Source organism: Pseudorca crassidens, chromosome 20 (genome assembly GCF_039906515.1).
Source record: "Pseudorca crassidens isolate mPseCra1 chromosome 20, mPseCra1.hap1, whole genome shotgun sequence".
Taxonomy (NCBI): Eukaryota; Metazoa; Chordata; class Mammalia; order Artiodactyla; family Delphinidae; genus Pseudorca; species Pseudorca crassidens.
In genome coordinates this window covers 55,657,731-55,682,581 of record NC_090315.1, presented here as the reverse complement: position 1 = coordinate 55,682,581, position 24,851 = coordinate 55,657,731, and the positions used below count along the sequence as shown (strand labels likewise).

At 45.2% G+C, this 24,851-nt stretch overlaps 1 protein-coding gene across 4 annotated transcripts in view; it reads right to left on the bottom strand.

Moving 5' to 3' along the window:
• Positions 1 to 20,394, bottom strand: part of GAN (gigaxonin) — a 75,260-nt gene extending 54,866 nt beyond the window's left edge. For all 4 annotated transcript variants that reach the window (XR_010938978.1, XM_067718741.1, XM_067718742.1 and 1 more), the window contains exon 1: positions 20,228 to 20,394. Coding sequence is in view for 3 of the 4 variants with exons in the window: in XM_067718741.1 (XP_067574842.1) it covers positions 20,228 to 20,394 (167 nt within the window). In the remaining variant the exon portion in view is untranslated. The remainder of the gene's footprint in view (positions 1 to 20,227) is intronic.
• Between the last annotated feature and the right edge of the window lie 4,457 nt (positions 20,395 to 24,851).

Below are 24,851 nucleotides of genomic sequence, written 5' to 3'. Positions count from 1 at the left end.
GACCGGGGCACGAACCCGCACCCCCTGCATCGGCAGGCGGACTCTCAACCACTGCGCCACCAGGGAAGCCCTGCCTCCAATTCTTTTTACCCAGAGGGATTATGGTTTTTACTTATTTACCATCAACACTGTTTTCCTCATATAGATCCTGGAATGACTCATACTTTTACTGGATTTTAAGAGTAGCTCTGCTTCCCAGAAGCTTCTGAAGAGCTTTTATAGAAAAGCAGGTCTAGACCAATTATGTCAGGTCCAAGACAACGTATATTTTAAACGTTTCCCAGCTTATTCTGATGTATTCCCTCCTGCCTGGAATATTCTCTCCACCTCCCACTTCCTTGATTAGTGGAAGGAAGACTTAATCCTTCACTGACTTCAGGTCTCTATTCCAGGAACACCTCCAAAGAGCGGCCCGGTACCTTGTTATCTAAAATAACAGCCCCTGGGCTTCCCTGGTGGCGCAGTGGTTAAGAATCTGCCTGCCAACACAGGGGACACGGGTTCGAGTCCTGGTCTGGGAAGATTCCACATGCAGTGGAACAACTAAGCCCGTGCACCACAACTACTGAGCCTGCGCTCTAGAGCCCACGAGCCCCAACTACTGAGCCCACATGCCACAACTACTGAAGTCCGCACGCCTAGAGCCCGTGCTCCGCAACAAGAGAAGCCACCGCAATGAGAAGCCCCTGCACCACAACGAAGAGTAGCCCCCGCTCGCCGCAACTAAAGCCTGTGCGTAGCAACTAAGACCCAAAGCAGCCAAAAACAAATTTTAAAAATAAATAAATTAATTAATTAAATAAAATAACATCCCCACTCCCCTCCCTGCTTTATTTTATTCCTAGAATTTACCACCATCTAATAGAAGGCATTTGTTTAATGTTTACATCCATGAAAACAGGGACTTTGTTTTGTTCACTGCTCTACCTCCATACCCCATAAAGTGTCCAGTACTGAATGGGCACTTGAAAAATATCATGCACTTGATAACAGCACACAGCCAGGCGGGGGAACCAATGGATTTTAACGCTGCAATGATCAGTTACTGTTTCCATTTGGCTCCGAAACAAAATGAGCACAAGTGTTCAGAAGGGGCATCGTTCACCAGCTAAGCATCTGTACGCTCCCCTGTACAGCATCCGCTGGTTGGTCTGCACTGCTTTCCCCCAGCATCCGAGCCAGGGTGTGCTGTAGTCAGCATTCAAGAATTGAATGTTCAAATGTTCCACTATCCAGAGGCCCCTGACGCAATCATCTGCCTTTGTGCTGAGGCCCGAATGTAAACTGGCTGTAGGGGAGGCCTGTCGTCTGTGAATGTGCCTAACCGCCTGGCGCTCCATCCTGCCCTGCTTCGCTGCCTTCCCCTCACCATAACTGGGGCACTGCATGGGAAACTAGGAGCTACAGAGAATGGAGAAGTGCGAAGGTTAGGAAAGGTTTCCAGAAAAGGAAAGGCTTGCTGTCCAGCTGTCAGCCCACCAAACCAGCCCCTGGTAATGAAGCCGAAGCAGAGCCACTTCACCATAGAGGATGCAGAGGCCACCGTCCTATCTGTCCCTGACCACCTCCCCGCTCCCTGATCACACAACACGTGAGGATTCACAAAAATGTTTTCCATCTTCCTCCTCTTATCACATCATCCACTCTGAAGATGAAGTACAGCGTTTCATATTTAGATCTGCTCTGAGTAACCACATCCTATGACATCACTATCTGGAAGAGATACGAAAACACAAAGTATATGCCTTCCAGTCATGTGATTTGAACAAAATAGAAATTTACCGCAGGGAAGGTGATGTTTTCTGAAAAGAGAAGGTGGAAAGTGTGAATTACACCTCAAACAGGGACAGCTCAAGGAAACTGTGTAGACTGTGAGCCAGTGTTGGGGCGGGGTGGGGAGCGGACAGGGAGGGAGGTAGGGAGGTGGTATCCACGAAATATCACAGGGACAGTGGGTGTACACGACCACGGGTGACATTAATTACTCCTGGCAGAAACGCAGCGATTGCCAGAGGGAAAGCTGTAAAGTGAGACCAAACCCATAAAAATGGTGACTCTGTTTTGCACAGCGAGTCCCTTCACTGCCCGGGCACAGCATCCGGCACTGGGCACGGATTTAGAAACTGGATCTCAACCAGCCGGTGGTCCCCACCCTTGAGGAACTGACCAACTGTCACTTCTAACCATGGTCTTAATGTTAGTAAAATGAAATGTTACCAGTCATTTCTAGGAATTTGGGTTTTAACCCCCTCATCTGAAGCCTCTAGATAAAGTACCCTTTACGTTCCACAATAAGTCTTTGTCCCGACCGGCTGAAAGCCTGTTCCTCCCTCTACTGTCCCCATCGTGGTAAACGGTGCGATTTCCTACCCAGCTGCTTAAGCCTAAAATTTAGGAGCCCGACTAATACATACAGAAGGAATGATAGTTACAGAGCATAAGCGGATGCTAAAACTAGAAGGTTGATGGGGAATGCAATATTTACATACTCTCAAAGTCTCGCCCCATTAATTACATGGTAAGTACAAAGAGAAAAGGAGTGGATTAACCTGGCGGACATCGTCTCTAACCATGTGATCAAATCAACACTACTGATGTTGGGACAAGCTGCCAACACGGACCCCTGATCAATGCACCGAGGAGGGTGCAGCATCGCTCATGTGCTGTTCTTGCCAAAAACGAGTAACCTCGATCGAATTGTAAAAAATCAAACAAACCCAAGTCGAGGGGCCATGCGAAAGAATGTGGACTTCACCTTGAGGGAAATGGAGACACTCAGGAGGAGTTTCTTAAAAGTCTTTTCATTTTGAAATAATTTTAAACTCACAAAAAAGTTTTTAAGAATTGTAGGGCTCCTGTATACCCTTCATGAAGCATATCTACTGTTAATACATCACATAGTCTTTAAAAAAATTTTTTTTATTTTTAAAATAAAAAAAATTTTTAATTAAAAAATTTTTATTAAAGTATAGTTGATTTACAATGCTGTGTTAGCTTCAGGTATACAGCAAAGTGTTTCAGTTATATATACATCTATTTTTTTTCAGATTCTTTTCCCTTACATGTCATTGCAAAATATTGAGTAGAGTTCCCTGTGCTGTACAGTAGGTCCTTGCTGGTTATCTATTTTATATATAGTAGTGTGGATATGTTAATCCCAAACTCCTAATATATCCCCCCTCCTTTCCCCTTTGGTAACCATAAGTTTGTTTTCTATGCCTGTGGGTCTATTTCTGTTTTGTAAATAAGTTCATTTGTATCTTTTTTTTTTTTTTTAAGATTCCACATATAAGCAACATCATTTGATCTTTGTCTTTCTCTGGTTACTTCACTTGGTATGTAACCTATATAATCTTAGTACAATGCTCAAAACTAAGAAATAAAGACTGGTCAGTACTATTCAATAAACTATAGACTTTGTTCAAATTTAACCAGTTTTCCCCCTAATGTCCTTTCTCCATTCTGGGACCCAATCCAGGGTTCCAAACTGCATTTAGTTGTGGTGTCCCTAACCTGTGACAGTTCCTCAGTCTTTCTTCATCTTTAAAGACCTGACACTTTGGTGAGCACTGGTCAATTATTCTGTACAATGTCCCTGAACTTGGGTTTAATTTCTTATGATTAGACTGAGGCTGAGCATTTCTGGCAGGGATACTACCAAAGTGATGCTGTGCCCATCACATCAGGGAAAACATGATGTCAATATGCTATTAACCTTGGGCATGTTATTAACCATGTGTCAATGTGCTGACCTTAACCTTGGCCACTTGGTTAGGTGCTGTTAGGTTTCTCCACTCTAAGATACTATTTTTCCCTTTGTAATTAATAAATATATCAGAAGAGGTAATGTGAGAATATGCAAATATCCTTTTTCTCTTCAAACTCTTGTCCACTAATTTTAGTCTCCATTATTACTGTGGTGTTCAATGGATGATTTCCTATTCTCTTATTCCTTCTTCTACATTTATTAATTGAAATTCTTCTGTAAGAAAGAACTGTTTCTTCTCCACCATTAATTTATTTATCCATCCAACCATTTATTCATCCATAGACACATAGGTATTTCTTTATTCTACGGATTATAATCCAATGTTGTTGGTATTCATTTTCTTGCTCAAATCATTCCAGCTTTGGCCGTCGGGACTTCTTTCAGGCCAAGTCTGTGCGCTTTCTAAAAGCCTCTGTCTTCTTTTGAGCACCTCTTTACCTTACTTTCTGGCACAAATGCTCCAGGCACATAGTATATTCTTCCTGCCCCAGCGCCTGAATCAGTCACATCCCCAAAGTCACTGGAGTATCGAACATTATCTAATTACATTCTAGAAACATCACTCTGGTGGCAGCTCTGGGAGACTGATGAACCAGCAGAGATCCTGCCACAACTCAGGAATTATGGAAGCTAGAGCACGAGTGCTGGCGATGGTAACGAAGAGACAGCTTCCAGGAGGGTGGAGGGGGTGGCGCCCTGAGGACTCCCCCGTTTCTCCTGGAGAGTCTGGTAATGAAGGACAACCTGCCTGGGGGCAGAGGGAGCTGGACCTGACTGGGTGTGGGGTGGCCGTGTAGCTGGCCGTCGGATGTCCAGGCCTGGGGCTCAGAAGAGAGGGGGCAGCAGCACCTTTGGTGCTGATTTGATGAGATTGTTGTGGGGAGAGTACAGAGAGAAGACAGAACCTTGTGCCACATCACGTTTAGGGACAGACGAGGAAAGAACCAGAAAAGGAGACTGTGGGGGAAATGGGACAAAGGTGTCACAGAGGCCTGGAGAGCCTGAGCATCAAGAAAATGCCCTAGAGTGATAAACACAGCAGACAGGTCAAGTGCGAGAAGCACTTAAAAGTTTGAACTTGAGTTAAGTCAGAAAGAGAAAGACAAATACTATATGATATGACTTATATGTGGAATCTAAAATATGACACAAATGAACTTCTCTATGAAACAGAAACAGACTCACAGACATAGAGAACAGACTGTGGTTGCCAAGGGGGAGGGGGCTGGGGGAGAGATGGATTGGGAATTTGGGGTTAGCAGATGTTAGCTTTTATATATAGAATGAATAACAACAACGTCCTACTGTACAGCACAGGGACTATACTTAATATCCTATGATAAACCATAACGGAAAAGAATATTTAAAAAAAGAATGTATATATATATATATGTATAACTGAATCACTTTGCTGTATGGCAGAAATTAACACAAAATTGTAAATCAACTCTACTTCAATAAAAAAAAAGTTTTCACTTGATTTGGCCATTATATTTAGCAATTTTCGAAAGAACAGTTTTAATGGAGTGAGAAGTCACGAGCCTATGGGCAGAGTGAAGCAGGAGGTGAGACCGAGGACGAGATACACAGACTCTTCCTTCAAGAATCACTGGAGGAAAGTCAAGGAAATCGTGCACTTGTTAGAAGAGGATGCAGAGTATGTTTGCTTTTAACGGACGTATTCATTCAACATTTGCACATCTCCTAAGTGCCGGTTGCTGGAAAGGACTTAACCATACTTTCATGCTTGGGAAAAGGAGCCAGAAAGGAAGGAAAAAAAAAATTTTTTTTTAAGGAGAAGGAAGAGGATACACAACAGACCATCCAAGAAGAAAGAGATGAATACGGGGGGGCGGAGGGGAGAGCAGGTGAGGGAGCCAGGGAGAATCAGCCTTGACTGCCAGCCTCTGCTCTCTGGAAGACCAGCATGCAAATCATGACCTGACATTTAAACTGCATTAAAGATGATCACCAGCGTTAGAGGTTTTATGTCCAAATTTTAAAAACTCAAATACTCTAGGTCACAGTTGACTACAACCCACAGTCTGTTTTTGTATGGCCCTTGAGCTAAAAATAGTTTTTATGTTTTAAAAGGTTGTTGTTAAAAATAAGAACAAACAAAGAAGAGTATGTGACAGAGACCACACGTGGACTGGAAAGCCTAAAATATTTCTGACCCTTTAGAGAAAAAGTTTGCCAAACCCTGCTCTAAATATTTTTACCATGGCAAACATACAACATTTAGAAATCCAGCCTAACGAAATAGTAATAATATGCAAAATAGTAATAACTTTGAGAAACCACTTGCAAAAGGGACCAGGCAATGGTAATAAACCTGAGGGGAAAAAAAAATAATCAGATACACACTGCCAGGGTCTTGATATGATATCCAGTCTTCCTGGATAGTAATCTGGTTTCATATAATAAGAACAAATTTGTTTCTATCTTCAGAAACAGATATGCCTGGGACATAGTCCCCACAGTGGGTTTACCCACAAAAAATACAAAGAAAAAACAACCAAGAGTCTTTTTTTCCCCCCTAATTTGTTTATAGTGACTATTCAGAAGAAAAAAATAACTGCAAATTAAAACGTCAAAGAGGAATGATGAAGCAAATTATATGGTGCAGCAATATGACGTCATAACAAATAGCTATTAAAAGTGATTATGGGCATTACACTGAGATATAAGAGGGACACAACTTGACTTCAAATGAAAAGATGAACCAGAAATAATATGTACATATAGAATACAACTGTAACAATATATTATGTACCCTGGTCAGAACCAGAACTTAGGGTGACATAAATAATTGAACCCTCATGGGGTCTTCCATAAAACTTTTTGTATAAAAAATTCTTAAAATTTAAATCCAGTTCTTGTACATCTGAAAGTAAAGCAGTCAATAAAATTTACCTTTTAAAAGACAAGGTTTGAAAATGCATATTAAAATTTTAGGGTGAGTTCAAAGACAGAATCATGAGGCAGCAACTTGCGAAGCCAAAAATTCTTCTAGGATGAAACCAGCCTGATTCCTTGTTCTGGTCACACCCTGACTTTTTGGAAATAAAAGAAAGACATTCATGCCTCAACCTGTCAAATAGTTCCAGATGTTCTCCTCAGGTATGATTTTTCAGATGCTGTTTAAAAGAGCCTCCTCCTCTAACCTTTAGAGCTCATGGCGGGCTTCCCTGGTGGCGCAGTGGTTAAGAATCTGCCTGCCAATGCAGGGGACACGGGTTTGAGCCCTGGCCTGGGAAGATCCCACATGCCGCGGAGCAACTAAGCCTGTGCGTCACAACTACTGAGCCTGCGCTCTAGAGCCCACGAGCCACAACTACTGAGCTCGCGTGCTACAACTACGGAAGCCTGCGCACCTAGAAACCATGCTCCGCAACGAGAGGCACCGCAATGAGAAGCCCACGCACCGCAACGAAGAGTAGCCCCTGCTCGCCACAACTAGAGAAAGCCCATGTGCAGCAACGAAGACCCAACACAGCCAAAAATAAATAAGTAAGTAAATTTATATATATATTAAAAAAAGAGTCCATGGAAATATACAACCATCTCAAGAGTAAGCCCCTTTGATCTGGGGGGCATTCTTACAAGTCTTCTCTAATTAAAAACTGGTGGACCGGGGTCTTCTTTGCTGCAGTACACCCATGGCACTGAATACTACAGAAATTTCATACTGCAGAAGTAGGTCCATGTTTCTACTCACTTTCTATTCCCTCTTCCCAATGTAAAGAGTCAGAAGGAAGGTTTATGTCTTTTCAAAGGCAAAGTGGAACTCCTGAATAAATTCAAAGGAGAAGTAAGAATTTATATGAATTTATTCTTGTCTTTGTATTCATCCTTTTTCTTTTTTTTTTTTTTTTGCGGTACGCAGGCCTCACACTGTTGTGGCCTCTCCCACTGCGGAGCACAGGCTCCGGACGCGCAGGCTCGGCGTCCATGGCTCACGGGCCCAGCCGCTCCGCGGCATGCGGGATGCGGGATCCTCCCGGACCGGGGCACGAACCCGCGTCCCCTGCATCGGCAGGCGGACCCTCAACCACTGCGCCACCAGGGAAGCCCTGTATTCATCCTTTCAAAGGAGTTCAAACCAAAGTGTTAAGTGACGGTTAAGAAGCTCTTTTTTTCTTTTTAAAAAAGGATAGTGGGACTAGGAAAACAAAACCAAAACCAAAAATCAACTACAGCCTGAAACACACCCCCTTTCAGTTTTCTTTAATAAATGAGAGGCAGCTCAGGATGAGGTGCACTTCAGCATCTCACAATGATCTTTCTGCTTCTGGCGCCTTCTTCATTTATAATCTACTGTTATAAACTTCTCTAAACAACCTGAAGCTGGAAGTGCCTTCCAAAATGTTGTCAAGGGAATGAATGCTTCTCTATTAATTCTTTAGTCATGTTGTGACAAAAGCTCTCTCACTGGAGCTACTACTTTTGAATAAAGAATTTGGACCCTTCTCCCAGGTCTCTTGGCACCAGAAATGGACTTTGTTGAGCTTGACTGCGCCATGTGAAACAGGACAAAATTAAAGACTCTCTTCTGGTTAAAATCTGTTCTAAGATGGTTTCTTCTGCCCCTCTCCCCCAGTCCCCAGTACATATTCAGCTATACAGTAAAACGCCACAGCCGAAAGTTTCATCTTGTTTGGAAGCAGCGTATACAGCATCCTGAACTCTGATCTTCTACTTCTTCATCAGTACTTAGACTGCAGTCAACTCAAGTCTCTTACCTACAGACTTTCCACTAATGGATTTAGTGCCTCTGACCCTAGAGATAAAGGACGCTTTGAAAGCACCCAGTCCATCTGTCTGTTCTATTTCTCCCCACTGAATAAAAGTCAGCGGGGCACTGACACGTGGTACACTGAAGGTACACGCCACACACTACAGAGAAGCCTGTAGGACAGAGGGATTATTTGGCAGGATTGGGAAAATGTTACAAAGGAAGGGATACCGGGTCCTGAAGGATGAACAGGAATTCCTCTGCCAGGAAAAAGCAGGAAGTCAAGAGAGGCAGAGGTGAGAAACACACACATTCGCAGGTAAGTGCCACACTCCACAGAATGTAATTAAGGGGTTTATAGGGCGATGCTACCTTGAATAGGACACATCGAAGACAGATGTTACCTTCCCCACTTTTCTTAAGCAGCTGGCCTCAAAACCTCTTAGCTCTTCCCTCTCCCTCAGCCTAATTCCCACATCCATTAGCAGTCGATTGCTACTTCCTCTAATCCCGACCTCGGTCATTACTACTGACACGGTGCGGGACAGCGCCACGGGGTGCTGACCTGAATCCGTAAGCAACTCTGGTCCCCGTCTCGGTCCTGTGAACAAACAACCTCCAAGTCACCTTCTTAAAGCAGAGCTCTGTTTCTATCACTAGTACTACTGGTGAAAGACTGAATAAAAATCTAAGAGATATGGGGATATATGTATATGTATAACTGATTCACTTTGTTATAAAGCAGAAACTAGCACACCACTGTAAAGCAATTATACTCCAGTAAAGACGTTAAAAAAAAAAGAAAGAAAAATCTAAGCGAACTAGCCTGGCACTCGGGAATGCCGTCCTGACCTGCCCGTCCACCAGCACTTGCCTAGCCAAGGCTCCAGTCCAGCCCGGGGAAGTATACTTACTACCCTGGGCGCATACAAGCCCCCGCACTCAAACCTTTGTTCACCTGAACCCTTCTCCTTGCCCCCCTCTTCCCCTACCCGCCCACCCACCCACCTCCAACTCCTCCCCAAGGCCGTGTTCAATTCTGTTTACAAAACCTTACGGGATCACGCAAGGGGTCCTTCGTCCTCGGAACTCCTATGGCTAGAAGTGTCTATGCAATTAAAAGAGCCTTGGTTCTGCACTTTGTGCCTTCACAACTAAGCTGTAAACTCTGAGGACAGATCCTGTACTCCAGAGTCTTTTACAGCTGTCCTTATACCCACAGTAAGTGATGATAAGCACTGGTCACTGAGGATACTGAGGAAGTGACCCTGGGCTCTCCTGGGTCTTTCCCTTTTCTCACCAACAAGTCCTATTGCTAATCTCCCTACTACAGCCACTTCACTCCAAGTCCACGGACCCACCCTAGCCCAGGGCAACCTCATTTCCTGTCAGAACCATTGCAGTGCCCTCCTAAATGACTCCCATCAATGCCTAACCTAAAGCCTTATAATAAAACCTAAACTCTCTTGCATGGAATAACCCATGTCAGAAAAAATTCTGAGGTCCCTTTCCCACACCCGCCACCTCCCCAGCTGGCTCCCCACACACAGCCCCTCTGGGAGACGTTCCCGCGAAAGTTTAATCTTGCTGGGGAGCAAGCAGTGCACGTGCCAACCTGAACTCAGGACTACGAGGCCCTGCTACCCCTCTAGTCTGGCTTCCTGCCACACTACCTGCCGCTCATCATCTCCTCACGCTGCTGTTCTCCGCCCCCCTGGCTGTGCCAGTCTGATTCTGTCTCCAGAGTGCAGCACTTCTGCTCCCGGTGCCCTGCCCCTCCGCCCCCAGCTCTGCTCACACTGAAGCTCTCCTCCAGATCTCAGGTGAAGCGGCACTTCCTCAGGGCGGTGTTCCTCTCACCCATCCACGGCGGCAACCACGTCCATCCCTCACGTCTCTCGGTAACGAGGCCTCTTCATTGTCTGCCTCCCCAGCTGGAGTCCGCGGATGCCGGAGCCTTGAAAGCCCAGAGCACGGCAGCACCACACATAAACGCTCAAGAAAAGTTTAATGAATGAACGAGCATTTAGGAAACCTTGGCCAAGGATCTATGTTCGCTACTTAAAAACAGCTGTTTCTGGAATCTGCCTGCCAATGCAGGGGACGTGTGTTCGAGTCCTGGTCCGGGAAGATACCACATGTCGCGGAGCAACTTAGCCCGTGCGCCACAACTACTGAGCCTGCACTCTAGAGCCTGCGAGCCACAACTACTAAAGCCTGCGCGCCTAGAGCCCATGCTCCACAACAAGAGAAGCCAGCGCAATGAGAAGCCCTCACACTGCAACGAAGAGTAGCCTCCGCTCACCGCAACTAGAGAAAGCCCGCGCACAGCAACGAAGACCCAAGGCAGCCAGAAGTAAATAAATAATTCTATTTAAAAAAGTTGTTTCTGTACATGTGATTAATTGCGGTTACTAACATAGTAGCGAATGATCAGATGAGTCATTTAAGTATACTCTTTTTTTTTTTTTTTTTTTTTTTTGCGGTACGCGGGCCTCTCACTGTTGTGGCCTCTCCCGTTGCGGAGCACAGGCTCTGGACGCGCCGGCTCAGCGGCCATGGCTCACGGGCGCAGCCGCTCCGCGGCATGTGGGATCTTCCTGGACCGGGGCACGAACCTGTGTCCCCTGCATCGGCAGGCAGACTCTCAACCACTGCACCACCAGGGAAGCCCTAAGTATACTCTTTATTTTATTTTGACATCTTTACTGGAGTATAATTGCTTTACAATGTTGTGTTAGTTTCTGCTGTATAACAAAGTGAATCAGCTATACATATACATATATCCCCATATCCCCTCCCTCTTGAGCCTCCCTCCCACCCATCTAGGTGGTCACAAAGCACTGAGCTGATCTCCCTGTGCTATGCGGCTGCTTCCCACTAGCTCTCTATTTTACATTTGGTAGTGTATATATGTCCATGCCACTCTCTCACTTTGTCCCAGCTTACCCTTCCCCCTCCCCGAGTCCTCAAGTCCATTCTCTACGTCTGCAACTTTATTCCTGTCCTGCCACTAGGTTCATCAGAACCATTTTTTTTAGATTCCATATATATGTGTTAGCATACTGTATTTGTTTTTCTCTTTCTGACTTACTTCACTCTGTATGACAGACTCTAGGTCCACCTCACCGCAAATAACTCAATTTCGTTTCTTTTTAAGGCTGAGTAATATTCCGTTGTATGTATGTGCCACATCTTAATTATACTTTTTAGAGCAGACTTTCAGAAGTGACTACTCCAAAAATAAAGTCAATCTCTTCTTTTCCCATTATTTTTTTTTTTTTTTTTTTGCGGTTCACGGGCCTCTCACTGTTGTGGCCTCTCCCGTTGTGGGACACAGGCTCCGGACGTGCAGGCTCAGCGGCCATGGCTCACAGGCCCAGCCGCTCTGCGGCATGTGGGTTCTTCCCGGACTGGGGCACAAACCCATGTCCCCTGCATTGGCAGACGGACTCTCAACCACTGCGCCACCAGGGAAGCCTTCTTTTCCCATTCTTAAAATTCTGGTACTACCACACTACACAGTACAGTAGTGAAAAATTAAGTGAACGTCAAAGATAATTTAAAAACTGTTAGCTTTATGTTTCTTTCCTTTACTGGCCACACAGGTGGAAAAAATAAGTTGAGTGATTTTGATCTCCACGTTCTCAGTCTCAGTTTTGACAGTGTTTGTGCGAGATCATTGAATATACACTCAAATGGCAGCCAGCACCCAAGAAAGACAATGGAGCCTGGGAAGGTGTAACACTCCACAAACCATGAAATACAAACTCCTGCCCGTCTCCCCCCAGCACCCAGCTGTTGCTGATACCCAGTGTCTCCTGTGTATTTGTTGAAGGAATGATTAATCCTAATTAGTCAACACTAGTTATGTAAGGTCCCTTGACAGGGAACTCCGTCATGAATTAATACATGACACATTTCAACATTATGACAATGCTAATTCTTGAACTGTACTTTATTATTGGTGAGCACAATCCCACAAGCATATGGGTTAAGGTGGTGCTGACATTTCTAAAGAATGTACCAGCAGCATGACAATAGTGCACATTTTCATAGTCCCCTTTCCTATCAATAGGAAAACAGACAGTAAGGAAAGGGAACAGAGCACCTATTCTTCTCCTGTTCCATTGCAGGAGGTGAGAGAAATGAGAATTTTGCTCCCTCTCGGCCAGCAACAGGGATTCTCCCTTTTGGGCAAGGAACAAAGTTGGTAGCTCTGCTCATACAAGCAGCAGTGTTAAGAAGTCAGGCAGGAAAATAAACAAACCAACCAACCAACAACACCTGCAAGAAGTCTCTAATCTGCGAGGTAAGTCTGAACTTCCCATACCAGCTTTAGCACAGGAGGAAAAGCTGGACGGAGGTGGGAAACTCTTCCCTTGACTAACCAAATGGAATATTCAAGAAGACCCTGGGTTCTGCTGGCCTCCAATTCTATCCCTGAAGCAGAAGTGGGCTCCAGCGAGGAAAGAATAGAAATCAGTGATCAATGACCTTTCTTTCTAAGGATTCCCATGGCTTTTCTCAATTCCACCTTTCTCACACTGCCGGCCACTCCCAGTGAATGTGCTCTAAGTGTCAGAAGAGACTCATCCCAACCTCACACCCTAAATATGCAGTTTCCTCCAATTCAGGGACGGACTCATATAAACAATTTCAGTGACAAAAGTCTGAAAATATTTGGAACTCAACAGTACTAGACAATTTACAATTATTCAGAGGCATAGGCAACTGGTTAATGATGAATGCGAATATGACTATCAAACTATGTTTTACAATATTTCTACTCATCTTATCGTGTTAACATAAAAATCACAAGTGTCAAATGGTCTTTAAAAATGCTCCTAAAAAGATACCAAAATACTTAGTAGTTGAAAGAATCACAAAATACCTATGAACAAAGATGTACATTTAAGGTTCTGTATCCATTAGCACATTAACTCTAAACAGAAAAATGAAGGACACTGTATTGGTCTATATCCCATCATAACAGTCTGTTTTTAAAAACCAGTCTTCCCCCCTTCCACCTGATATGTGCTGCCTCCCAAAGCTTTACTGCCTGAAGGCTAACTGTTTTATCTAACAAAATACTTCACCAAGATCTCATTTTTCCCTAAGCATTCTATTTTTCTAAAACTCTCTGAAAAGAAGAAAAAAAATTATAATTTACTCCCACAGAGAAATGGAAGCAGCAAACACGAGACATTAGATCATTGTGTGGTGAAGATATTCTTTGGCAACACTTAGGAAAACGACTTCAGTCTCTGCTCTTCTGAGCATGGGGGTCAAGAACTCCACCTGAGTGACAGAGGACGTTTAGATGGACACACGACCTTTATCCTCCATAGAGCTACAGCTGCCATCTTTGATCTCCTTCCTTCTTTGGACTCATCGGGTCTTAGGAGGCAGAGGACCCATGGGAAGCACTCAAATTCAAGGCTGCAGCCCTAACCTGCCAACTGTCACACCCACACCTCCGCACCTCCACCCTTAACCTAGGATTCCAACTTTAAAATTATGCATTTATATTATAGCTCTAGTGTACAAAATGATAGATTTGTATCCTTCTGAAGGATGAATCCAAACAACTCCTTATTTGTCCTAATTATGTTTTCTTTATGGATTATAGATTTTAAGCCTCACTTTGATATCATGAGACAGACCGACGAACAGTGTAAACAACGGATAAGGCGGTTTTGTAATCTGGATGCTCAGTCTCTATTACCCAAATCTAAATCCAAGGAACCAACCTTTCTATGTGGAAAAGCACTTTGCTTGACTCTCTAAATTATATAATGAAAATTACTTTAAGAACACTGAAGAGGACTTGCAGAGGAAAATACACACTGCAAGAAGAGGTAAAAGTCAGAGGGCACAGGTAAAAGGGGAGAACTTACCAGCTGGTGCTCAGTGGAGCTAGGATTTACTTCTATCACATTACTATCACTCAAAATGACAACCCTCAGGAAAGTTCTACAATAAATCTAAACATTCAACACTTCACTTTATGTTAGATTCACTAGTCTAACAAGAATTTTATTGATTTGTTTCATCGTTTGAAACCTTCCGAGAACCCGTCCAGAATTAGAGCATTCACTGCTACTAAGAGTGGCAACCGCCGCCTTGTACAAATAAACACATATATTTCACCTGAAATAAGTAATCTATGTTAAACTTAGAGCTCCAATTCACAAGCTCTTAGTTTCCTTAAGAAGCCCAGAGAAAATACTTCTTCGATCTTCTAAAAGACAACATACTTTAATATTGGTTTTGGAAAACTCACGTTAAGAAAAGGGTTTAATCAAATATGACTGCAAGTACTAAAGAGGAGGAGGGGGAGGGGGAAAGGGAAGGGAAGCAGGGGGAGGGGAGGGAAAGGGGGAAAGGGAAGGGGAGGAGGGGGAGGGGAGGGAAAGGGGGAAGGGGGAGGGGAGGGAAAGGGGGAAGGGGAAGGGGAGGAGGGGGGCAGGAAGAGGAGGAGAAGGATGGAGTCGATCATTTTGAACCATGGGACTGTAAGCCCTTCAGGACAGATTTCATCTTTTTAAGCAGTTGTAAGGGATGCCTTATAGTAGGTGGATAAAAACAAACAAGCCTAGATCCATCAAAAGATATTCAGGCCCAATGTATTTCCCATCACCATCAGAGGACAGCAAGCGGTAGGTACAGCTGATTTGATTTAAAGACTGCTCAGGATTCAGCAACAGTCTCAGAACTGGGAGCTTCTAGCTGAACCCTTGAGAACTAAGAAACTTAACAGGTTACAATTGCTATACAAAACCCTTATGACAATCATTCATGAGCTGCTACATACACAGGTGACTATGAACTCAGAGCACAAGTGAAAGAAAAGGGACTTGGGGGCTGACAGCTTGCTCTGCACATAGCAGACAACACTAGTGGACTTTACTGCTCATAAAATACAGGGCAGATTTCAAGTACCTAAAGAAAGGATGATAACAATTTCTGCATCACCATGAAACTTGGACTCCTACAGAGATCACAACCATCTCCTTAAGAAGTTTCATCAGCATCATCTATGAGTCAAATTTTAGATTTAAATGGCAAAACAGGCTCATCAATAACTAGGCCTTGGAAAGCATCCAGATTAACAGCATAAAATAAATGCTTGTTACAAAACAACTCTGCAGGGCTAGATTTATACAGCAGAATACCCAACCACGTCCTGTGTGACAGGGCAAAGGAAAGGCTTTAACATCAATGGGCAACAAAACTTTACATGATACAGTAAAGCCGTAAGAACAGAGACAGACCCCCTCCCCACAACACAGACACGCCAAGCGGACCGAAAACAGCGCGGAGCCCAATCAACCTCACTTCACAGATGAGCAGACTAAGGCCCAGAAAAGTTGTCCAAGATGATCCAGGCTGGATTCTAGGCCCAATGCCTCCACTCCACCCCCACTAGACCAGCTTTCTCTCAAAAAACAAGGGCAAAAACTGCTATTCTTATTGTTGGCTAACTCATCAAAGGATCCCAAAATCCTGGGAATCTTTCTTTCCTTTACTATGCGGGACTGGAACCTGTACAGAGCCACTATAATGCCACTGCAGAATCACACGGCAATTCATTGCCAAATCCTTTCACATACATTACCCCCGAAGAACCACAGCTCACGAAAGAGAGGAGTCTGAACTCCACATCAGATCAAGGGAATTGTGCCAGAATGAGAAGAGCCTCAGACATGAAGCAAAGCAAACTTTGCAATATTCAAGAGAAAAGGAAATTTCCTATAAGCCTCAGGGAACCTTTCCCAGGAGGTCTCAGGGTTGCTGAGAAAGGAAAGGGTTGCTGTGGGTCGTTGTTACAAGCTATGAATTCAATGTCATCATTCTTGAAGGTCGTCAGCTACATTTAGATTTTGTTTTCCCAACAAACCAAAGGAAAAATGTCATTCAGGATCATGAGAAAATGCTGGGCAGAGGGCATGCTGGGAAAGTAGCTTCCCACTTACTGGGGTGAGTGATGAACTATGGAAGCTCCTGCCTGTCTTCCCTACAGCATTTGAATCTTAGGCTGCATGACACATACCCTACATAATCTTCTTTCAGGTTATCACTGGGGTTTTGTGGCCGAACTTGGGTTTTTTCTGGCTTTTTCCTTTTATACTGAAAGTGTTTCTAAGGCAGTATGATTGCTAAGACGACCCGGAGGAAAAACAAATGTTAAACCAAAGATAAAGCACAGGAAAAGAGTAAACCAGTAAGGCTAAAAGACTTCTATATTTAGTAGGAAGTATGCCAAATGAGTTGTTTTAATTCCTACTGCAACAGTGTTGGATTGGTTCCCTTGGTTGATGATACAGAAGCAATATATAACATTGTTTCTAAACTGCACAACTTCAGACCCCTATGACAGTTACTAAAACCAGGCTAACTGAAGACATTAAACAAAACTCAGATTTTTATAAAACTTCAGAGACTACCAAACTTTTGAACTCCCAATCCCTATATTAATGATATCACAGACCTAAATGCTTCAGCTTCCCAAGGGAAAATGAGAAACATCAAGTTCTAGAACATACAGACTCATTTTGTTTCAACAGAATTCTTTAAGTTCCATTCAAACAAAACAAATATGTTATAAAAGCCCAACAACATTGGTGTCAAAAATTAAAGTTTGTTTCTAAGCAGTAACACAAATTAGTCACATTACTTTGAAGTAGCCTTGAGATTGATAATTTTAAAAGAAACCCAAGAACAAATATACCACTTCAACAGTCAAATAAAGTTACAGCAATTAGTCACTGAAAAAACACATATTGACTAATTCATATTTATCTGTAAAATGTCAAAAATATCTGCCCTGCCTACTGTACAAGATGGTTGAAAATGAAAATCAAAGTGAGACAGCATGTGAAAGTACTTAATAAGCACGTAAATCATAACATATTGTGTAAACTCTACCGCTTACTGACTTGGAAAGAATAGTTACATGTGAGTAATGCTGTAGTTTGGTATGGTAAACGAGTAGGAGACTAGGTGTCATTAACCTGCAGTCTAATCCTAGTTCAACCATTAAGTGCTAATAACCTCACTGTAATACAGATCACTAATGCCCACCGAGCACCACTTCTTCATCTGGAAAGTAACAGAATTGGATTAGAGGGGTCTGAAGTCCCTTTTGGCTCTGCTACTACGATTAGTAATATTTCACATCTAAATTACTGCTAGCAGGACTTCCCTGGTGGTCCAGAGGTAAAGAATCCGCCTTACAATACAGGGGACACGGGTTCGAGCCCTGGTCGGGAGAACTAAGATCCCACATGCCGCAGGGCAACCAAGCCCGCGCGCCAGCCAAGCCCGCACGCCACAACTACTGAGCTCGCGCCTCTCAACTAGAGAGCCCACGTGCCCTGGAGGCTGCACGCCACTAGGGAGAGAAAAACCCGCAGGCCACAACTAGAGAGAAGCCCGTGCACCGCAACGAAGAGCCCACACCGCAACAAAGAGCCCACGCCGCAACGAAAGATCCCACGTGCCGAAATGAAAGATCCCGTGTACCCCAACAAAGATCCCGCGTGCCGCAATTAAGACCCACGCAGCCAAGAATAAAATAAATAAATAAATAATAAATCTTAAAAAAAACTAAAAATAGAGAAAAAAAATACTGCTAGTCTAAATAACATTTCACATTACTAAATATTCTCATACGTGCCACCACATCACAAGCGGATGCCCCACCTTTCCTAATTCAGCAGATATAGCAGTGATACCACTACCTTTGGAAACCTGTGTGCAGACCCGTGAGCAGCTCAAAGCACTATTACCTACTTCTTCACAGTGTGGGTCAAAGATTAAATGAGATGAAGACGCATTTTATCCCTCATTTATCAGACTAGTGAGCTGAAGCCAAGATGAAGTCATCTATGGACAACTCGCAGAAGAGTGAAAGCTGGGAGCAGAAAGCAGGTGCAGGGCTCTTCTCAATCAGGGACAACTGAGCATCTGAAATGGAAACGCACCAGGGCCGGTCCTCTCATGTCCAGTCTTCTGTGGCATAAAGGAAGGCAGTCCTTGCTTCAACCCATCTGCTAACCACTAGGCACTGGTCTTTCTGTGTGCCAGGGATACGGTAATGAATGAAAGGAAAGTCCCTGGCCTCTTGGAGCTTACACTGTGGGTGGGGAAGATCCACAGAGTAAATGAATAAAATATAGGGTATATTATAGTGGCAAGTGCTCTGGAGAAAAATGAACCACGGAAAGGGAATAGAGAGCATGTATTTGGTGATTTGCAATTTTCTTTTAAGCCAGCTGGATGTCACTTACAAAACTACACTAATACATCTAAAGTAGTTTTCCTAACCATTTCCCCAAACAGGGAATACTTTGGATACAGGGAAGACGCTGGCTTGCTGATGCCAATTTTATATTGACTGCTCAAAGCTCTGAACTGCCAGCTATGAGATATCTGTCATGTTGGCAATCTAAATCCACACTAATGACAACTCACCCCAACCGCACCTTTAAATCCACAAAGAAAGAGTGCAAGTGGATTTAAGAGAGCCAGGAGGAGCCAGAAGTTACCAGAGCGCTTGAACTGCTTCTGACTTAGCACAAATGTCTGCCAATGCAAAGGTTAAAATGCAGTTTGTGTGCCGAGTTCTGCTAGGACAATGCACTAAGAATGCAGCGCACATCATTTTGCCTTTTCTGACCTGTCAATTCTAGTGACATTCTCTACTATTAGTCTATATTTAACCAGCTTACTAGGCAGTTTCTCCAGCTTCTAGCATTTTTTTTTCTTTATTTAAAGAGTAACCCAGTTTGCAAGAAAGTTGCTGTAACATAACAGCCCTCTCAAGATGTGACACACTTGTATGAGCACTGTCCTATCAACCTTTAATTCACCTCGTTAGCTGAGCTGGCAAACCAGGTTAAGCTTTGTTTTAAATGCTTTCTCTAAGTCGCTAAAATCTCATGGTCCTCGGGCTGTAACAGCATCCTGAGAATTACAGTAAGTCTTTTAGAATGTGCTACAGCTTACTTTAACGTCTATAACGCACTACCCTTCTCTTTAAAAGGAGTTCCCACAAAGGGTGGAAAGTCACTTTTGCGAAGAACTTGGGGCTGGGGGGGAGGGGGTGTCGGATCGTCCATCCTAAGAAAAAGATCCGACAGGGTTTTCCCTCTGCCAACACCCGGAGAGGAGGTATTTGTTTGGCTTCTCTGCGGGAGGGACGCTCCCTGGCCGCTTTCGCGGCGCTGGGCCCGGCCCACTATGTGTCGATTTGGAGGCGAACGGCCGGCAAACTTCACCAGGGATCCGTGGGCTGGGCCGGGGCGAGGAGGCAGCTCTTCCCGGGCGCCGCCCAAGCCCTGCTCGCGGTCGCGGGGCCGGGTCCGGCCAAGGACGGCGTCTGGGGGCCTCCGGGGTTCTGAGGCCCCGGCCAGGGCCGGGCGGTGGGAACTCGAGGAGGGAGGGCGGGGGGACTGAGGTCCGGGGTCAACTCCAGGGGGAGTGGGGTCCTGTGGGGGGCACGGGCCCGGCCCGGCCGAAGCCATAGGAGCTGTCCTGCGGGGAGGCAACGAGTGGGGCCCGGCCGGGGTGTCTGCCGGGAGGGACACCGCGCTAAGCGGTGACCAGAGGGACCCCGGCAGCTGGGGGGTGGGGACCAGGGGCTCCGGGGACACGCCCGCCTCGCCCCGCCCCCGGGCTCCGGGCAGCGCGGCCCCGCCCGGCCCCCTCTTCACCTGATGTACGGGCTGGCAGCTGCCAGGATGTTCTTCTGTACGGGTATCTCCTCCCCGTCGAGGACCAGGTGCGCGTCGCAGAAGCGGGACTCCTCGCGGAAAGAGCTGAGCGCTCGCAGTAGGCGCGTGGCGTGCTGAGGGTCTGACACTGCGCTGCCCTCGGCCATCGCGGCGCCCGCTCCTCAGCCCGCCGGTCGGGCTCCGGACGCCGCCCAAACGGACCCCTCGAGCCGCCCGCGTCCAACGCACGCCCCGTCTGCACAGCCCGCTCGCGCCCGTCTGCCCGGGCCGGCTCCCAGCGATGCGAGCAAAATCCGGAGCCTCCGGAACGCGCCTGCGCCGTGCGCCGCTCGAGAGTCCGGCGCCTTTAAGGAGCCGCGGTGTTGCGTCATTTCTGCGCGACGCCCCTGCGCCTTTGTGCCCTCCCTCTTCCCCGGCGTCGCCGGAGGCTGCCAATCCGAAGCGTCGTTCCTCCTACTGAGCTGCTGGTCGCCGAACGGGCGCTGCCGGGCGCGGTCCGCCGCTGAGAGCGGTCGCTGCAGCGATGGAGGGGTGTGCGGGCAGGCTGGCACTCGGTGGTTAAGCCCGTGGTCTCTGGCGCCGTGAGTCTGAATCCGAGTCTCGGCTCTTCCACTCACTAGCTGTGTTACCATGGGTAAGGTGCCCATCCGTAATTTGTCCGTCTGCAAAATGAAGATGATATCTTAGTGTTGTTGCGGATTCATGTGAGATAACGCATGTAAGCGAGGGCGCGGTAGTTGTAGCGTTCACTATTTACGAGAGAAAAGGCGCTTCCCAGGTAAGAGCATAGAGACCCGAGAAACCAGGCCCTGAAAAGAGCGTTTGGGTTGCCGGCCAGGGAGGAGATGGAGCAGAAGCAGGGCCTCCTTAGCAGTGATAAGGAAGTTGGTCTTGATCCCGTAGGTGTTAGGAACCATGAGAGGGTTTTTAGCAGGTCGTTTCACGATCACTTATGCGCTGCGTGGAGAATTGGTGTGTGTGTGGGGGGGGGGGGGTGCCAAAGGCAGAAAAGTGCTTAAATATTGCCGTACTTGAGGGAAGAGAATGGTGGCCTGGATGGAAGGGTCATGATGGAGGTGGGCAGTAGTGGATGGATGTAAACAAATAGGCAGAATTAGAAGGGAGAGGGAGTCCAGGATAATGTTCTGGGTTGAGTAACTAATTGCATGATGTTGGTACATTTCAGAGAGAGAGAGAAACGCTGAAGGGGTGGAAGGTAGAGAGGCCAGATGTTCAGATGTGACCAGGCTCCCCACCCAATGGAGATCAAGGTGGTGACAGGAAGCAAATCTGGGGCAGCTTGGCCTGCAGAGCAAGCCCCATACTGTCTGAGGTTTCTGGGAAGGTTGCTAAGGGCACATGGGAATGTGGAATGTAGCACCCGTTTTGTCCACACATTAGGGGCTCAACAAGCTTATAAGAAATTAGCAGTTTTACAAAGGCCAAGGACCAGAAGAATATGTTCAGTATTCCAGATAAGGCAGGATGGGGTTTTCACTGGATCAGCTCAGGCTTTTCCTTCTGTCAACTCAGAGGCTCCAATAAAGTCTTGGATCTTTACCCTGAACCAGTCAAGGATTTGGGGTTACTGGTGGGAATCAGGGTATATAACTCTGGTGGAGTAGTCACTGGCAAAAGAATAGATTGGGAGAAGGATGTTACTAGCGGAAAGTCCAGACATTTCCAGCTCAGTATTATGGATGAAATGATTAAAACGTCTAGGATTGGCTTCCAAACAAAACAAAGGGATGGAGTGAAGTGGGTGGAGGTATAAATGAATCAAAAGTGTCTATGACAAAGTGAGAGAGTGGCATGGACATATATACACTACCAAACGTAAAATAGATAGCTAGTGGGAAGCAGCCGTATAGCACAGGGAGATCAGCTCGGTGCTTTGTGACCACCTAGAGGGGTGGGATAGGGAGGGTGGGAGGGAGGGAGATGCAAGAGGGGAGAGATATGGGAACATATGTATATGTATAACTGATTCACTTTGTTATAAAGCAGAAACTAACATACCATTGTAAAGCAATTATACTCCAATAAAGCTGTTAAAAAAAATAATAATAATAGAAAAAAAAGTGGCTATGAGTTACTACTTTTAAAGCCGGGTCATTGGGTACATGGAGATTCGTTGTACTCGTCTCTATATTTTTGTGTATGTTGTAAAATGTCATGATACAAAGTCAATAAGATAGGCAGCTGGAGCTTATCTTCTCCGTGATACCTGCCCAGTATTCATGGGAGCAGTCAACACTTCTTTTTAAAGTTATTGCTGTACTTTGAACGTTGCTCTGGCAGGAAAATTACTGTAAGGGGTTTATTTATCCATGTCTCCTGCTAGCTTGTATATTTCAGTGCATCTCCATTTCTAGGTGCCAAGCTCACTGCCTGGCCCTATTAGTGCTCAGTAAATGTTGGATGGATGGAGGTATTTTAAAAATTGTGAATATCAGGCATTTAATAAATGTTTTCTGAATTGCAGTCTGTTTTCAGTTTGTGTTTGTCTTCTTTCTCAACTGGGTCGTTGTTGGAGCCAAAAATGATATATATGACAGAAAGAGTTCCAATCAAATACATAGGTGTTTGATAAACACTTACTGATCAATTACTTGGAATGCTGGTCTATTCTTCAAATGTCAGAGGTTCCAAAACAAAACAAAGAGCTCAAATAACAGAATCACCCTCAGGTAGCCAGTTTTTCCAGAATGGGAGTGTTGCCTTAGTTGAAGTAACTGGAGGTGAATGGGGATTAGTCAGGCAGGCTCTTCCTGGTAGAGGTAACCTTCTCTGGTGTTTTGACAGAAGGAAGGTATGGGAGGACTTGGGCAGAGGGTTGTAGACAGACCAGGATCAATCACGGGAAAGGTAGTTGCTGGCTTGAGAGTTTCCCGTGTGCAACAGGCAGCAATTCGGCAGAAGATCTTATAAATGCTCTCCATTCCACCCCCACTGTTTGCAATATTCCCCACCAACCACCTGCCTGAATCATTCATATTCATCCTTCAAAATCCAGCTCAGTGACCTTCAGAGAACCTCCAACCAGTTTCTCAGGGCAGAGACCCCATGCTGTGCCATGGTCATGCCTTCTGTGCTGCATTTAGCTCACTGCACTGTAATTAACTGGTTTATACGCGAGCTCCTCCAGGGTAGTAGCTGTGTTGCGTTTACGTATTCCAAGAGACTTGCACAGTGCCTGGTGCTCAGTTGGTTATCCCTGAATGCGTCCCGTAATCTGTTAGAGGTGGCAAGTTGGGTGAATGAGCCCAGGAGGCAGGATATAGCACAGTAGGGGCAGGTGGGACCACAGGGAGCTGAAGAACACAGCCCCTGTGTCAGGTGGGAGGCTTGCCCTCACTTCCAGCTGATTGCTCCAGGTGATGAGGGCCCATGGGTGCCAAATCCAGCGATTTTTCAAGAGATCTGAAAACTCAGATCCACATGTCCAGTGTCCCAGTTTTTCAACATTAGCCACGAATTCCATCTGAGAAAAAAAGATACAGCATGTGTCTGCAGACAGGATCTGGCTTCCATTCATTTCCAGAGGCAATCAGAAGACCATCTTGGTTTACTGAGAAGGGAGTTAACAATGGAAAGAATGCTAGATTCTCAATAAAAATTGTTGAGTTGAACTCAAGTGCCCCAAAAAACCTCATCTTGGTTCTGTAGGGAAGGAAGAGGGCCCAAGTGTGGGAGGAAGGACTTGTGGGGCAGCTGCTACCAGAGCTACTCCTGGTTAGACCATGGACTGTTTCGCAGCCTTTCTTGACATTGCTCAAACCGAGACACCCTTGATATTGTTTATGGCCATCAGAGTGGTGTATTTAGTGTTATTGTTTCCCTACATTCCATAGATAACAGACATCAGCTGTTGTGAAATGTGTAATCTCAGAGATTCGATACAGTCCCAGCAAGTTTCAGTCTCTGGTGGCTATAACTATAGCCTCTTTAGAGGCTAAACAACCCCAGAGAAAGGATTCTTTTTTTCCTCTGAAGACTAAAAAGGATGTTTTCACAAGATACTAACAGTAGTCATTCATTCAATAAATATTTATTAAGCACCTGCTAATACGATACCTGTTGCAGAGGCACTGATGGTGAAAACAGACATAGTTACCTCCATGGTATCATTGTAGGGACTTTTTATTCTCTGTGCTTTTCTGAACATGTATCATTTTACAGTCAGGAAAAAAAACACGTTTCATTTGCAAAAAGAAAATACTTTGCTTCAAAAAATGAACCCTCAAAAGAAAGAAGAATCACCTTGGAGTTTGGGGTTTTATTTTTAAATAAATGTTAGAAAGAGGAATAAGAGTCCAGGAGAAGATAATGCAAAGAAAAAAATTAGTAGTTTGGAAGCGCTTTGGAAAATACTGCCTTCAGTGGATTCATTTTATTGAAGTGAATACTGAAGCAAGATGATGAAGGACTCAGTCAAGGTCATACCTGTGATCTAGTTGGGCAGGACAGACAGGCCCAGAGCTTCTGCCTTCCAGCCCTGTAAGCTTTTCCATTACACCAAGTTGACTCTTCATAAACATTAATTTGGTTGAGGCAGTCTCTTCTGATTCATTTTAAGGCAGTCTTCAAATATTTTATTAGG